The sequence below is a fragment of the Heptranchias perlo genome, chromosome 8 (assembly GCF_035084215.1).
Source record: "Heptranchias perlo isolate sHepPer1 chromosome 8, sHepPer1.hap1, whole genome shotgun sequence".
NCBI lineage: Eukaryota > Metazoa > Chordata > Chondrichthyes > Hexanchiformes > Hexanchidae > Heptranchias > Heptranchias perlo.
The window spans coordinates 77,496,529-77,512,382 of record NC_090332.1 but is presented as its reverse complement, the minus strand read 5'-3'; the positions used below and the strand labels follow the sequence as shown (position 1 = coordinate 77,512,382).

Sequence of the window (15,854 nt, the reverse complement as noted above, 5' to 3'; positions counted from 1 at the left end):
TATGTAAATGCGAGCTTTATTACTAGTACTATGACAACAGTCCCACATTAAGTGAAATTCCAATTATAGTTTAAAGAGTACTTCAACACATATACGGTAAAAATAACGTGTTGGACAAGCTTCTGTAACATACAATTCCACTCCCATCGAGAATATCCTAGCAACCTACAGGATATTCACACAAAGCCACAAATGTCATAAGCAATAAAAAACATATCATATTCCCTTTGTAATATATTATCCACAGAACATTACAATATACAGATGACGGTAGATTTTCCCATATTCTCGTACTTAAACCCGTACAATTTTTTTCACTGCCCCCTCATTTACATCATGCAACTGCTACCTCGCTCAATGCACTTGCCATATGACAAGTGAAAAAAGGTTTTAAGACAAAAAAATTGTCAACTTTCTGCTTTTATTTTGTTGGACTGGGATAAATGTCAATTTAGTGATCAGTTCTTCTATATTTCAGGCTTAGTATACTTATGGGATAAAATATGAATGGATTCTTCGATTTGCATAGTCTATAGAAAGAAAGAAAAGAACTTGCATTCATATAGCGTCTTTCACTACCTCAGGACATGCCGAAGCACTTTACAGCCAATAAAGTGCTTTTGAAATGTAGTCACTGTTGTAATGTAGGGAAAAACATCAAATGACTGGAAGTGAGTTTAAGGATCTCCCAATGGATCAGCCATACAGACTAGGGGTCATGACTTTTACTTGGAGCCGGGAACTAAGTGGGTGGGTAGATGTTCCCGTGGGAAACCCAAAAGTGAAGTGAGTGCGTCAGAATCTGCAATCACAACTCAATTGAAGGCCATTATTTTTGCTTCTGGGTATCCCATGCACCAGCCAGCTAGAATGACATACTGTTGGGAGGGAAAGCAGCCTGGAGCGGATGCCAGATAAGTCTAAGATCGGTGGCGGGGGGTTCTGAGACATTGTGGGGGTGGGGGGGGGTAGAGGTCGGCCATCGGGGAAGTCTCGGCCATCGATGGGGAGGGGGTCTCGGCCATTGGTGGGGGGGTGAATGTTGGTTTAAAACCTAACCAGCAATTTCTGAGATGGAGATGGTTGGGGGTGAATGAGAGTTTGTGATCCTATGCCAGAATTTCTGCTTAGTGGTGGGAGGAGAAGGTTTGTTGTCCTTTCCTGGAATTTCTGAGGTGCGTTTGTGGTTCTCTGCTGTGGGGATGCATTTGAGCTCATGGTCATTTTTCAGGGGGTTGGTTTCCATTTTTTTGCTCAGTTGAGTGGGGGCCATGTTCATTATTCTACCAGGGGATGTAGAAAGTGATGCAATGGTGGTGCTGCAGAGGAGAGATTTCTTTTCAACGGTTGCAGTTTTTGCTGTTGACCTCCTATGGCATCGCACATAGGGAGTCAAAACCAATGAAACTTTTCAGGTAAACCAAGGGAGATAATTGAGCCAAGACAGGGAGGAGAGGGGTGAGAGAAAGGGAGAGGGTGAGAACAGTGAAGGCAGACTGAGTGAGGGGGAGAAGAAGGGTAGGGAAGGGAGAGGCTAAGAGGGGGAGGAATGGGGAGGGGAGAGAGGGCGGGCAGAGGGTGAGGACAGGTGAGGGGTGGGGTGAAGGACAGATGAGGGGAGAGGAGGATGGTAAGGGAGAGGAAAGAGGGAAAATGAAAGAGAAGGGGAGGAATAGAGAGGGAGCAGGAGGAGGGGAAGGGAGAGAGGAAGGTGAGGGGGAGAGAGAGACAAGTGAGGGAAGGGACAACGAGGCAGGAGCTTGAGATTTATCCAATTTCTGGATGGGGTGTCTTGGTGCGTCCCAAGAACTCAGCAACAAGTTCAATTGATAGTTTCCTCAGCAGACAGGAAGATTGCTGAGCTATTTGCAGGGCATGTACAGCTGCCACCAGCCACAAGTGTAATTCAACTTGACTGCAGAATATTCCAATATTTCAGGTATTGTCATCATTCTTAAAAATATAAGCTTGTGCACTTACTCAAAATTGATTCAGGATGTTAACGATTGATTATTTTCTGACTATTTAATTTAATTGAGCGATGCCTGGAAGAGAGAATAGAGACTCAACACAAAGAACTCTCAGCCAAATGTTTGCCTGAGAGAACTGAAAGGCCACTGCAATCCCTGAGCTGCTACTGATTGGTGTCAATCGCAGGTTTAAAAGGCTAAATCAACTTCGGCTACATCTCGCCTCCGTTTCAAGGGCGAGGTTCAGAAGCTATGGAAACTGGTGCAGGTGAAGTAAAATTCGTTTCAGGTTCAGAATCACCAAAAAATGACCCACCTCAAGTATTTCATGCAGGTAAATTGCCCCTTTAACGATGCGCCCGCCGGCATTAATTGGGGACGTGGCTTAGAGTTTTGGCTGCGCACATACCCATGTTAAACCCAGAAGTGGGCGCGTTGCAGAGGAGTTGCTGGAAAACACTGGAAAAACCTGTTATTTTACCCTCCCACCCGTTCTTTAGGGTTAAAATTACCCCCCAGGAAAATCCCAATTCAATCCCTGGCTTGTGCTCAGCCAGTTGATCGCAGCCAAATTAGTGATAATGACACTTACGTTGGTCCCAGCACCCTGTGCTGGAGAGCAGCAAAAAAACACAACCGGGTTCCTGCACCTGATCATTATTTAGCATTTTTGAGGATGTTAGATGAAGACAGGATAAGAATGAGGTTACAATTCTCCCTGTGGCGGCATAATCCTATCAACAGTCATTGTCTAAGGTCACACATGAAAAATATCCACTTGTGCAAGGTACTGAAGAGCAATTGACACTATCGAACGATACCTCAACAGGGAGCCATTGCCTTAAGGAGAGGAAGAAGCAACGGGAAGGGAGAAATTGACAAAAATGGAAGGCGGACCAAAAAAAAGTCAGCACTGTAATCACTAAAATGCTTGCGTGAACTTTGCTTCACAATTTATGACATTGCCAGAACCGTTTGATTAAATCAGTGGCAATGGAAATAAAAATGAGGAGAGATGTAAAGCAGGCTACCGACCTGCTATCACCCAATTTGCACTATTGCACCCAGTAAAGATCTACCCTAACTGGTTTAAAGGTGAGTACGGCAAAACTGATTGATTATGGAGTCAAATTTGAATAGTTTAACAGCAGACTGTAGGGCATTGGAGCATAAAGTCACTGGGTTATTCACATCAGTAATGCTGATCATGTTATTAGTTTTGAAAAGCTGTATTACCCCAAATGTACCATTTACATGGTGTAGAGCCATTAAAAATAGAGAAGTCTCAGGATCAAATCCTAGTCTACGCCGAGTTTGTTGACTTCAGCCAGAACACTGGCCTGAGGTTGGAGATGATGGTGAAGGGGTAGAATTAGCCAAAGTTCTTATTTAGTACCAAGTGACCCGACTGGAAAGTGCCCAGGTTTGAATATCAGGTGAAGACAATATCAGTTTTGGCTACAATGGCTACTCTCGTTGAATAATCTTCTGATAGTCATTATCTTTTTTTTATTCATTCTCAGGATGTGGGCGTTGCTGGCAAGGCCGGCATTTATTGCCCATCCCCAGTTGCCCTGAGAAGGTGGTTATTTGATACAACTAAGTGGCTTGCTAGGCCACTTCAGAGGGCAGTTAAGAATCAACCATGTTGGCGTGAGACTGGAATCTCATATAGGCCAGAGCGGGTAGGGACGGCAGGTTTACTTCCAGTTGGATTTTTACGACAATCCAATAGCTTTGTGGTTAATTTTTATTTCCAGATTTTAAAAAAAATGAATTCCATTTCTCAAACTGTCATGGTGGGATTTGATAAATGAATTCCAATTCTCAAGGTGGGATTTGAACTCACATATCACTGGATTATTAATCCAGGCCTCTAGATTACTAGTCCAGTAATTTAACTGCCAGGCCACCATACCACAACAATTTGAGCTTGGACATGAGGACTGGCCACAGGAACTGAGCCCCAGGATAAGATACCATCTTCAGGAGAGAAAAAGAGATAATTACAGGGAAAAAGTACCACGACATTCAGAAATCTGTATTTAATTATTGTCCAATACTTCAATCTTACAAAGTTAGTGCCCAGAGGCAAGAGTAAGATGGAGATCTACTGAAATTAATCAATTACTGAGCAAATGGATTGTGCCAGGAAAGGAATATCCACCCTCTTTACACCCTCTTGGCTTTTTACACCTGTAACTGTTCCCTCAAATTTAGGTGTTCTCCTCCCTTGTGTTAGCCGGGGCAGTTCTTGAAACAAAGGTTTTTGCATCTAGGAATGTATACTTTCATCAGGATGTACATCCATGTTATGATATTAAAAGCATTAATGTCATTCACCAGCACATTTTTATTTATTACTGATATTCAGAAACCGGTATCAGATGAAAGAGGTATTTAAAGTACAGCAATACTCATTTGAGAGAATTTTCATACCCACTGACCAGGTACTTTGCTTTCCCATATACTTTCCTTCGATTATTTCCATTGAGTTGTACAAAAGTGTAATTGCTTTACCAAGTCACTGTACAATAGAAGAAGACATAGTAATAGCAGATGGATACATTTATGAGTCTTTTAAATGCAAGTTTGTTCTTTCTTATATAGCTGTATGGTTCAGTGGGGTTTGACTAAAACAAAGTTTTCATCCTATGTCAAATTTGGCAATTCAGAGAAAAATTCTTTATTTTAAAATGGAAGGTGGCTTTCCTTTCCAATTTATAAAATGCAGACTGGAGATGGTAAAATTAATAAAGAAGGGAAGGAGGGTAGTTATCTATAGAGCTGTCCGTTTGTGAGGAAGTTACTGGAATCCATCATCAGAGACAGAGTGATTGAGCACTTGGACAAGAGCTGATCAAAGAGAGTCAACATGTGAAGGGTAGGTCATGTCTGACTAATTTAGTTGATTTTTTTGTGGAGGTCACGAGCAAGCTGGATAGGGAAGTGGTTATGGATGTTGTCTATATGGACTTCCAGAAGCCGCTTGATAAGGTTCCACACAAGAGATTATTAGCAAAAATGAGAGTGCACAGAATTGGAGGTAGCCTTGGGTTGGTAATTGGTTGGGAGGTAGAAGACAGAGAGTAGGAATAAAGGGTTTGTACTTTGATTGGCGGGATGTGACAAGCAGGATTTCTCAGAGATCTGTACTGGAGCCTCAGCTTTTCACTACATATATTAATGACTTGGATGAAGGAATAGAGAGTTGTACATCCAAGTTTGCAGATGACACGAAGTTAGGAGGCACAGTAAGGTGTGCAAATGGGAGCAGGGAGTTACAAAGAGACATAGACAGACAAAGTCAGTGGGCAAAACTATGGCCGATGGAGTTCAATGTGGGGAAGTGTGAGGTCATCCACTTTGGATATGAGAAAGACAAATGGGAATATTTTCTTAAAGTGAGAGACTAGAAGCTGTGAAGGGATCTAGGTGTCCATGTACACAAATCACTAAAAGCTAATGCACTGGTACAAAAAGTAATCAAAAGACTAATGGAATGATGGCCTTTATCTCAAGGGGGCTAGAATTCAAAAGCGATGGTGATGCTTTAGTCGTGCAGAGCTTTGGTCAGACCCCATCAGGAGTACTTTGTTCAGTTTTGGGCACTAAACTGCAGGAAATATATATTGGCCCTGGAGGGGGTACTGCACAGATTCACCAGAATTATGCCAGGGCTTAAAGGTTCCAATTATAAGGACAAGTTGCATAAACTTGGCATGTATTCCCTTGAGTTTAGAAGGCTGAAGGGCGATCTAATAGAGGCATTTAAAATGATAAATGGATTCGATAGGGTAGATACAGAGGAACTATTTCCTCTGGTGGGGGAATCCGGAACAAGAGGGCGTAATCTTAAAATTAGAGCTAGGCCATTTAGGAGTGAAATCAGGAAGCAGTTTTTCAAAGGGCCGTAGAAATCTGGAACTCGCTCTCCCCCAAAAGGGTGTAAATGCTGCGGGTCAAATGAAATTTTCCAGGCTGAGATCGCTAGATGTTTGTTGGGCAAGGGTATCGAGGGGACCATAGACAGGTAAACGGAGCTGAGTTACAGATTAGCCATAATCTAATCGATTGGTGGAACAGGCTCGAGGGGCTGAATGGCCTACTCCTGTTCCTAAGTAAAACAGGCCAGGTTGATGAATCTGGTAAGTAGGCCGATACGGTAACTTTGTTATGGAGGAATTTCAAAATCTATGTGGTTCAAAGCTTTAGCAGATGTGGACTCCACATCATCTGTAAGAAATTGCTCATTCGTATGTCATGCAATTATCTTTTCCTATATTGTGTATTTGAGACCATTTTAGCAGACCCAGAACTGTACAAGAGCTGTGGGTTTTTCCTTTAATCTTTAGTTTATCTAAACGTCTGAATTCTGCAGATTAGTCATTTGCATCATCCATGTACAACTTCCACTGTGAAGGTCTATGAAAGACAGTTTCATACCAGAGTCCTGTCACTATTCGAGCAGTATAAGAACTATGTTAGAAAAAGAGTAGATTAACCCTTTGTAGGTGATTCCATCTTTGTTTTAACTAATGTACTTTAAATAATTTGTCGTGTCTTACTGCATCTATGTCTGGCTCTATTCATAAATCAATCTATTAGTTTTAGCATATACACTATGATGTGGTATGGTGGTTATCACCTTCCAGAGAAGACCGGAGAACATGGTGCATATCCTATCTGATCTGGTGCACTATATAACATAACTATGGGGTAATTGTTAATCCCATAGTGTGCTATCCCACTTACTGTATATACAAGAATGCAGGTTCTAATCTGTTCTTGGAAATTGCCTTTTTTGCTGTGAATGCAAAATAAAAATGTTGAAAGCCTGAACTGCTAACAAATTGGTTGGGGTTAACTGTTGATGAGGCCTGAGTCATTCCTTGCCAGGAGCCTTCAACTGTACTGTTGAGCTTGCATTTAAATAACACTTCATCACATCTCTCAACTATATCCCGCGGCAGTGCACATACCACTAATTGTTCTGGAATGCAATGGCTGTTATGCAGGCAAAATGGGGGAGCCAATTTGCACACAGCAAGATCCCACAAGCAATAAAATGAATGGCCAGACAAACTGACCAAATATCAACTTGGCTTAGTGGTAGCACTTTCAACTCTGTCAGAAAATTGTGGGTTCAAGCCTCACTACAGGATTTGAGCACATGATATAGACTGGAACTCCAGTGTAGACAGAGGGAGAGCTGCATTATTGGCAATGCTATCCTTTGGATGAGACGCTGAACAGAGGCCTGCTTTTTAGGTGGTCCTTAAAATGTGCCAAGGCACTAACTGACGAGAAGTGTTCTGGCCAATATTCCCCCCTCAACCAACACCAGCACAAACTGAATATTGATCTAATTTTTGTTTGTGAATCTCACTAAATGCAAATTGGCAGAAGCATTTACCTACACAACAGTCATTCACAAATATGTGAACTGCTTTGGGACATTTCTGAGAGACATGACACAGTATAAATGTAAGTCTTTTTTCTGACAGTGTTCGTTAATGGAGGAATATTGGCCAGGATTCCAGGAGAATTCCTTGCTCTTCTTTGACTAGTGCTTTGGGACATGAACCACCAACATAGGCTGATGGGACCTGAGTTTCACATCTCATCCAAAGGATAGCACTGTGACAAAAGCAAATCATTTTTGTCTTTGATGTACCATGTTATTCGCTTCTTTCTTTTCTGTAATGGTACATAGGGGGTTAAAAGCCAGGTTCAATCACACAAAACGCTGCAGCTTGTTTGTTTTGATACACAATACGCCCAGATACAGATATTGTGGGCCGAAACCTGCTGGAAAAATAATGGCATGTGAACAACGCACGCCATTATTAATATGCACATCGGCCAGTAAGTTCAGGGGATTAAGAGATACGTCATGAGTTGTGACTCTCCCGAACTTGCGGGTCGATTTATGCCGCTCCGTTCACACAAACGGCATCTTGCGCTTAGCCTTCCCGTTATTTTTAAGAGCTTGCTAAATTTGCATATTAATTGACCATTAAACTTGCCACAGAAAGTTAAGTCTGGTAATTAACAGCGTAAGTACCTTTTGTTAATGACCGTCAATCAACCTATCTGGCCCAGAAATTGAACAATTTGAACTGTGGCATCCCATTCCTTCAGGTGGTAAATTGTTGTTAGAGATTTTTTTAAATTTTAAATTTTAAAATTTTTTCTTACTTTTCCCTTCTATCTCTTTTTTTCTCTCTCTCTTAATCCAATCTTTCTTTCCCTCTCTTCATTTCCCTTTCTGTACCTGATTTGACTCTAATTCACCCTCCGTCTTAGTTGTTCCTCTGTTTTTTTTTCTCAATCTTTAAATCTCATTGGTGAGGGAGACAGACTGTTGGTCCTGCCTTTCACTAAGGTCCCGGTTGCCCATTTGCCCTCACTGTTATCAACTCGCACTTCCAGCAAGTTACAGCGCAAAAATAAATTGAGCTGAAGGGTGAGGGAAAAAGTCTAACTTACGCCATGAGATGGCCCACTCCAGCGATCTCCGGGCCTATATCTTTGACTGTTATCTGGGAGAGAGGCCAAACCATTCAATTCATATACAAGCATGCTGCCGGTATTGTATGAACATATGCGTGATTGACAACCCTATTTAAAAGATACATATTTAAATTTCCTTTGTCTAGTTAAATTTTGATAAGTATTTAGGCTCTAATTGAGTAGTCCACCTGCTGCCATCAGAGAGAACCATGCCAGAGGGTCCCCCATGGACAGTCAGCCACAAACCACCACACAAGGTTAAACATTCAGCGATCCTGTATCTGTTCCAGTTTATATTGCAGTTCAGCACAGCTGATGCAACTGTTTTATTTTCTATCTTCTGAGGAGGAATCGTTTACTACTGTAAATCTACAGTGTGTGATTGCTTCTGTTCACTTATCCATTTACTGTTTAATAAATACATTTGACAGTTTACAGCCGTAGAGTGTTTATTCTACCACATTGAAAAGTCATGCGAAATCACGTGAAGATGCGTAACATAAGCAGTAACCTGAAATACAGGTAAAGACGCACTTAGATTCATGGGAACAAGGGATCACAAACAGCAGTGGTCAGAGATGCTGAACCCAAGAACATATCAGAGTAAAAAACCCCAAAACATAACAAGCATCTGCAATGCTGCAGCACTCCAGCATTACCGCACTGGGGTGTAGATTATGTGATCAGCTCTTGAAATCCGTTTCCAATGGTGTGCCACAGGGCTCAGTGTTGGGTCCCTTGCTGTTTGTGGTATATATTAATGATTTGGACTTGAATGTAGGGGGCATGATTGGTAAATTTGCAGACGACACAAAAATTGGCCGTGTAGTTGACAGTGAAGAGGATAGCTGTAGACTCCAAGAAGATATCAATGGGTTGGTGGAGTGGGCGGAAAAGTGGCAAATGGAGTTCAACCCAGAGAAGTGTGAGGTAATGCACTTAGGGAGGGCAAACAGTAAAAGGGAATACGCAGTAAACGGGAATATATTGAGGGGGGTAGAGGAAGTGAGAGAACTTGGCATGCATGTGCACAGGTCCCTGAAGGCGGCAGTACAGGTCGATAAGGTTGTGAAGAAGGCATACGGAATGCTCTCCGTTATTAGCCGAGATATAGAATACAAAAGCAGGGATGTAATGATGGAACTGTATAAAACGGGGTAAGGCCACAGCTGGAGTATTGTGCGCAGTTCTGGTCACCACATTACAGGAAGGACGTAATTGCTGTGGAGAGAGTGCAGAGAAGATTTACAAGAATGTTGCCAGGGCTTGAAAATTGCAGCTACGAGGAGAGACTGAATAGGCTGGGGTTGTTTTCCTTGGAGCAGAGGAGGCTGAGGGGAGACTTGATTGAGGTGTACAAAATTATGAGGGGCCAAGATAGAGTAGACAGGAAGTACCTGTTTCCCCTAGCGGAGAGTTCAAGAACTAGAGGACATAGATTTAAGCTGATTGGTGGAATGATTAGAGGGGACATGAGGAAAAACTGTTTTACCCAGAGGGTGGTGGGTGTATGGAATTCACTGCCCGAATTGGTGGTAGAGGCAGGGACCCTCAACTCTTTTAAAAAGTACCTGGACCTGCACCTAAAGCACTGTAAGCTGCAGGGCTATGGACCGGGTGCTGGAAGGTGGGAATAGAATGGGCACCTGGTTGTTCTTCGAGCCGGCATGGACACGATGGGCTGAATGGCCCCCTTCTGTGCTGTATCTTTTCTATGGTTCTATGGAGTGGGGGGTCAAACCCATACCCTTCTAACACAAGGGCAAGAGTGCTATCAACTGAGCCAAGCTGACACAGAGGTCCTCTGTCTAGAAGGTCAAAGGAAGAAAGAGAAAGTTCTCAATAGATACCTGTGAGAGGTGAGAAGGGTGGGTAGGGTGTTGTGATCTATCTGGTCAGTGTCCTGGGATTCCCTTTGCCTGTGCATTTTGGAGGCTTGGCAGAAACTGGGAACATGACTTAAGTCACCCAATCTCATGGGATCATTGGAGGGAAACACGGAGAATGACCTTCACAATCTCCACCTGCAGCAGAATGAGTAAGACCAAAACAAAATGCTGCACTACATATAGCTCAACCCACTCAGACTCAAAATTCCATCTGACTGTCAACTGTGGTTAAAGGGGCGAGCTCCAGCACTCATTCAGGTCCTGCTACTTGGCCTTATCAATAGCGGTTTTAGAGGTCACTAAAGACATGTCTAGTCTTAGCATCCCTCTGGACGCAACCCATGTCTATACTGCCTACTTTCAGTGAAGCAAGGAACCCCGACTACTTGCAGACACAACCAGCTTTCACTCCGGGCAGTGAGAGGTGCAGCTATCAGCATTGATGCAACCCAACTACTCCCTATAAGTATTTAAGCAAAGAACAGTCAGAGCATGTGGTCTACAGGCCATATGTGGAGCTGGGAAAGCACTGGGACTGTGGGCCTCCTTCCTGTGAGCTAATGCTCCTCCCCCAATGACCCAAATCCCTGACAGCCAACCAAGTGTTTTTGCACCTCACAATGACAGCAGTTTTTATAATCTGTAGTAGCACGAGGGTACCTATGCAGTTTTAATAACCAAGTGTAAACTGGATGCAAGATTCAGGGAAATAAAACCAGCAGGTTGAGGGGTGAGAAGATGGAGGTGGTTTTATTTGAGTTGGAGGAAAACAAATCAGTTCAGGACAACAATACTCATTTTATCTGAGGGAAAATGCAGGAGGGGGATGGCTGATTCATTACTTGGCCAGCACAGTTCCTGTGTCAATACATAATAGAGAGTTTAAAATAAGAATTGTATGGGATAAACAGCATCCCTGCTTGTAGGTAAGACTTTAATAACCTAGGACTGACAGTCACTTCTCAGCTATCACACCTTTGCAGTATGTTAGGATTAGTTGCTTGTTCGACTGTTAAACATTAGGTTTCCTCTGAATACACAATTCCGCTGTCTGGCCATCAAATATAATTTTCAGCAGTGAATGGTTCAAAATAAAATATTTCTTCATACAATTCCGCACTGAAATAACAAATTGCTTCCTTGATGATGGGTTTCACAACATGCAGCAAGCAATATTAGTTTTCTTAACTTTCAAAGTTCTCATCAGCACTTGTGCTCACCACATCAGCAGGGTGAGGATTATATTATCAATAACCACAATACTAATGAATATCAGAAAACATACATTATGCAAACTCATTGATAAAATAAATCGGCATCTAAATGGAAACTGAATTCAGCTAGGATACACACCGTACATTCAAGCTGTGTATTTTATAAATCAGTACTGCACACCTAGCTCATTAGGGCGAATCTGCTTGATGGTGCGAGACTCAGGTCTAAAATCAATGAGATCCCCATTAACCTACTCTTTTAAGAACAAAGTGCAGTCTCCGCAATAGTAGCTGTGCATTCTGTTGCAGTAGCACAGTGACAAGGAGCAAAAGACACAAGCTCTTTCAAAGAACCAGATGAGGTAGCAGGATTACCAGGAGGAGATACTGTAGGAGATATGTTTTGTAAAAGCATCCTAATCTTACTTAAAGGGACCTCTTGCCAAAGTTCCATGAACCCCTCACCTATTAAAAATTTGCTCAATACCTTGCAGTTCTATGTGACAAGAGATGACCGTCGTTCTTTTTTTTAATTCATTCATGGGATGTGGGCGTCGCTGGCAAGGCCAGCATTTATTGCCCATCCCTAATTGCCCTTGAGAAGGTGGTGGTGAGCCATCTTCTTGAACCGCTGCAGTCCAAAAGGTGAAGATTCTCCCACAGTGCTGTTAGGTAGGGAGTTCCAGGATTTTGACCCAGCGACGATGAAGGATCGGCGATATATTTCCAAGTCAGGATGATGTGTGACTTGGAGGGGAACGTGCAGTTGGTGTTGTTCCCACGTGCCTGCTGCCCTTGTCCTTCTAGGTGGTAGAGGTCGTGGGTTTGGGAGGTGCTGTCGAAGAAGTCTTGGTGAGTTGCTGCAGTGCATCTTGCAGATGGTACACACTGCAGTCACGGTGTACCGGTGGTGGAGGGTGTGAATGTTTAAGGTGGTGGATGGGGTGCCAATCAAGCGGGCTGCTTGGTCCTGCATGGTGTCGAGCTTCCCAGTGTTGTTGGAGCTGCACTCATCCAGGCAAGTGGAGAGTATTGTATCATATTCCTGACTTGTGCCTTGTAGATGGTAGAAAGGCTTTGGGGAGTCAGGAGGTGAGTCACTCGCCGCAGAATACCCAGCCTCTGACCTGCTCTTGTAGCCACAGTATTTATGTGGCTGGTCCAGTTTAGTTCCTGGTCAATGGTGACCCCCAGGATGATGATGGCAGGGGATTCGGTGATGGTAATGCCGTTGAATGTCAAGGGGAGGTGGTTAGACTCTCTCTTGTTGGCGATGCTCATTGCCTGGCACTTGTCTGGCGCGAATGTTACTTGCCACTTATCAGCCCAAACCTGGATGTTGTCCAGTTCTTGCTGAATGCGGGCACAGATTACTTCATTATCTGAGGGGTTGCAAATGGAACGTTCTTATCAGGTAGAACATTCTCTCTAACTGGCAGTTACAGTACCAGTATTACGTGAAAGCTGATACAGAAGTTATTTAGATAAGATCACCTCATCATTGTAAACATACTAGAATATTATGTGTTACATCCCCAAAAACAGCTTTCAACTGTTGAAGTGAGTTTTCTTTGTTCAACAAAAGGAAATATGAGAGTGCTGGTAGAAATCAATAGCTCAATATTCTATACAAAAGAAACTCAAGACAAATTCCATTTCCAAACAAATTTGGAGACATGGATGTACAATAATGGACACCTGGGAGGGATTTACAAGGCTGTAATTCAACTGAGGAGTTTGGGGTGTCATAAAATACAAATGCACCATTTGAACCCATAGATTAGATCACGACCTGCGACACACATCTTTGTAGTTTTATCTGAGGATGAAGCCGCTCTTGGGTCTCCCAGCCCCAAGGCCCAGCCCCCGCCCGAAGGCAATCTGTTAAACAACTGCCGGGCATCACTGAAACTGGCTACCAGAACATAAGAAGATAAAAGTCAGGGACAAGAAATTATTATTTGGCCCATTAACGCTAACAGCCCTGGTACCCCAATTCTCCCTCTCAGTTTCTGGGGAAACCAATGTTTTTTCTCAACTATGCTTAGCAGACCATTCAAAATAAGGTCGTGTACTTTAATAATACTAATCATTATATTCTTGGCACTTGTTTTTCATTTCAATTTTAATCATGTCATTAATTGTGCTGGTGACGACTATGATCACGCTTTGGTTCCCAGTGCACTTTGTGTTCCTTAATGCACATTAAGGAATTGCATTTATAGAGAGCGTTATCACATCTCTCAGGAATATCTTGAAGCACTTCATACACAATTAATCACCTTTTTTTTGAAGTACAGTGACGGCTGTTACGTGGGCAACGTTTACAAAAAAGTACAAGTGCCTCTCAAAGTGGAGAGAAGGAATTTGTTAAGTGGTTTTCTTGACCAGGGACTTCATGAAGATCCATTGCGTTTGGCACATACAGTGAAACACCATCGCCAGTGGATTTGGAGGAGGCTGGAACAGGATCAGTCAATACACTTCAGATGGTGCAGTCACACACATCACAGAATGCATGTGACTTATCTGGGAACTTCAGCCCACACAGTCAGTGGTACAAGAGCAAACTTGCTTCCCTCCTCTACATCTAGGGAACGCGTGACAGGCTGGAAAACTCTGCCACCATACATCTTTAGTAGATTGGTTTCACCCTGACAGACAGAACCGTCCTGCAGATGAGTGCCTTTGTAATAATGTTTCTACAAAATAAGGGCACAGAGAAAAAAGAATATTTAATTTGTATAATATTGGGTTATTATGTTTTAATGCTGCTGTCCATCTACAATGTTTTCATCCCATCAATTCCCATTGTATCAAAAACGATTTTTGTTTGTACAAAAGTACCTTTGCCCATTCGGAGTCAGCAGCATTTTGGCAGATTGTCTCATCTCACTACAGTTGTATGAAGCCTAATCTTTAATTGGCTTTCAGATCATTCTGCTCATGAAAACTGCATCAACGAGTCCTGGCTACCAACAAATGAAGTGGCAGGCAGGGATATTTTCTTTGTAGTAAGGATCGAGTCGCCTCGACCGATTCTGGAAACACATCACCCTTGACCACTAGGAGATCGAAACCCCCTTTCACCTTTTCAACGATGTCAATCCAGGGGGAAAAAAATAAAGTCCTTACCTGCTTTCTCGACCAGGCTGGAGATACACAGGACCACAAGCAACACACCGCCCACCCAACAGATCTGCCACCAAAACAAATCCCGTCTTTTTCGGCGCACTTTGATTTTCTTCTGGTTCAGCATCAGTTGGAAGGGGCGATGTTGGGGCGTTGGGGGCTCCATCCCAACTCGGTGTCTGCTGATCGACCGGGCGGGGTGGGGAGCTGCTGCTCGCAAGCAGCGCAACTTTAACCGAGGACCCGGAGCGGGCTGGAGGCGAGGGGAGAGAGAGAGTGGGAGGAGGAGGGGGGGGGGGGAAGAGAGGGGTTGGGAGGGGATGGGGAGGGGGGGGGGTTTCGCTTTCAGTCCATTAGACGCCGAGAGGAGAGGAGATCGGGGGGAAGCTGGAGGCTGTGTCTGCTCCTGCTGCTGCTCTGATCTGATCCATGAACAGGGGCGAGAGAGGGGACAGCGAGAGAGGCGGAGAGTGGGAGCTGCAACTCACTTAAGTCTCCAGCTCTGAACGTCTGGAGCCGAGAGCTGGGGTTTGATGGTTGAGTCAGAGAGCGGGGAGGGAGCGAGGGAGGGTGTCAGCTTGGATTTGGCGGCCACTGCGCCCTCTTCGGGACTCGATCACCAATGCAACCCATTGCATCCTCACTCCATGGGCTTTTGCACATATTCAATGCACTGGTGAATTCAAGGTGGCACTGGGGTTCTCCCAGTGTCGACCGTCAAAAATCAATAAACTACTGCTGGAAATCTGAAATCCAAACAGAGAAACAATTAGCAGGTCAGGCAGCATCTGTGGGCAGAGATGCATGAGTTGGGAGGGGGAGTGATTTTAACCTAACTCGCTGGGCGGGAAACCCACAGGAGCGTGTGGAAAGCTGGTTTTGTGCCCAATATTTCTCTCTGTTTTGGTGGCTCTGCGCTTCTAGGCTACAGTGAATTTTCACCTGTTTCTGCTGATAAAACGCTACTCCGTGGGGTATCGAATCGTAGAAATGGAAGGAAACCCTTTGATCCAAGGTAGACATCATCCTGGTTAACATATGTGCCCAGTGCAGAATTCCCAGCCTCTATCACCAACACCTTCTTCATCCTCAACACTGATCATGGGTGATTTCAATTGTGACCTGCACCTGTG

General features: G+C 43.6%; 1 protein-coding gene across 1 annotated transcript in view; it reads right to left on the bottom strand.

Annotated features, from left to right (window-relative positions):
- Positions 1 to 15,235, bottom strand: part of slc24a3 (solute carrier family 24 member 3) — a 363,621-nt gene extending 348,386 nt beyond the window's left edge. The window contains exon 1 of the mRNA XM_067989393.1: positions 14,725 to 15,235. Coding sequence (XP_067845494.1) covers positions 14,725 to 14,887 — 163 coding nt within the window. The 5' untranslated portion in view covers positions 14,888 to 15,235. The remainder of the gene's footprint in view (positions 1 to 14,724) is intronic.
- Between the last annotated feature and the right edge of the window lie 619 nt (positions 15,236 to 15,854).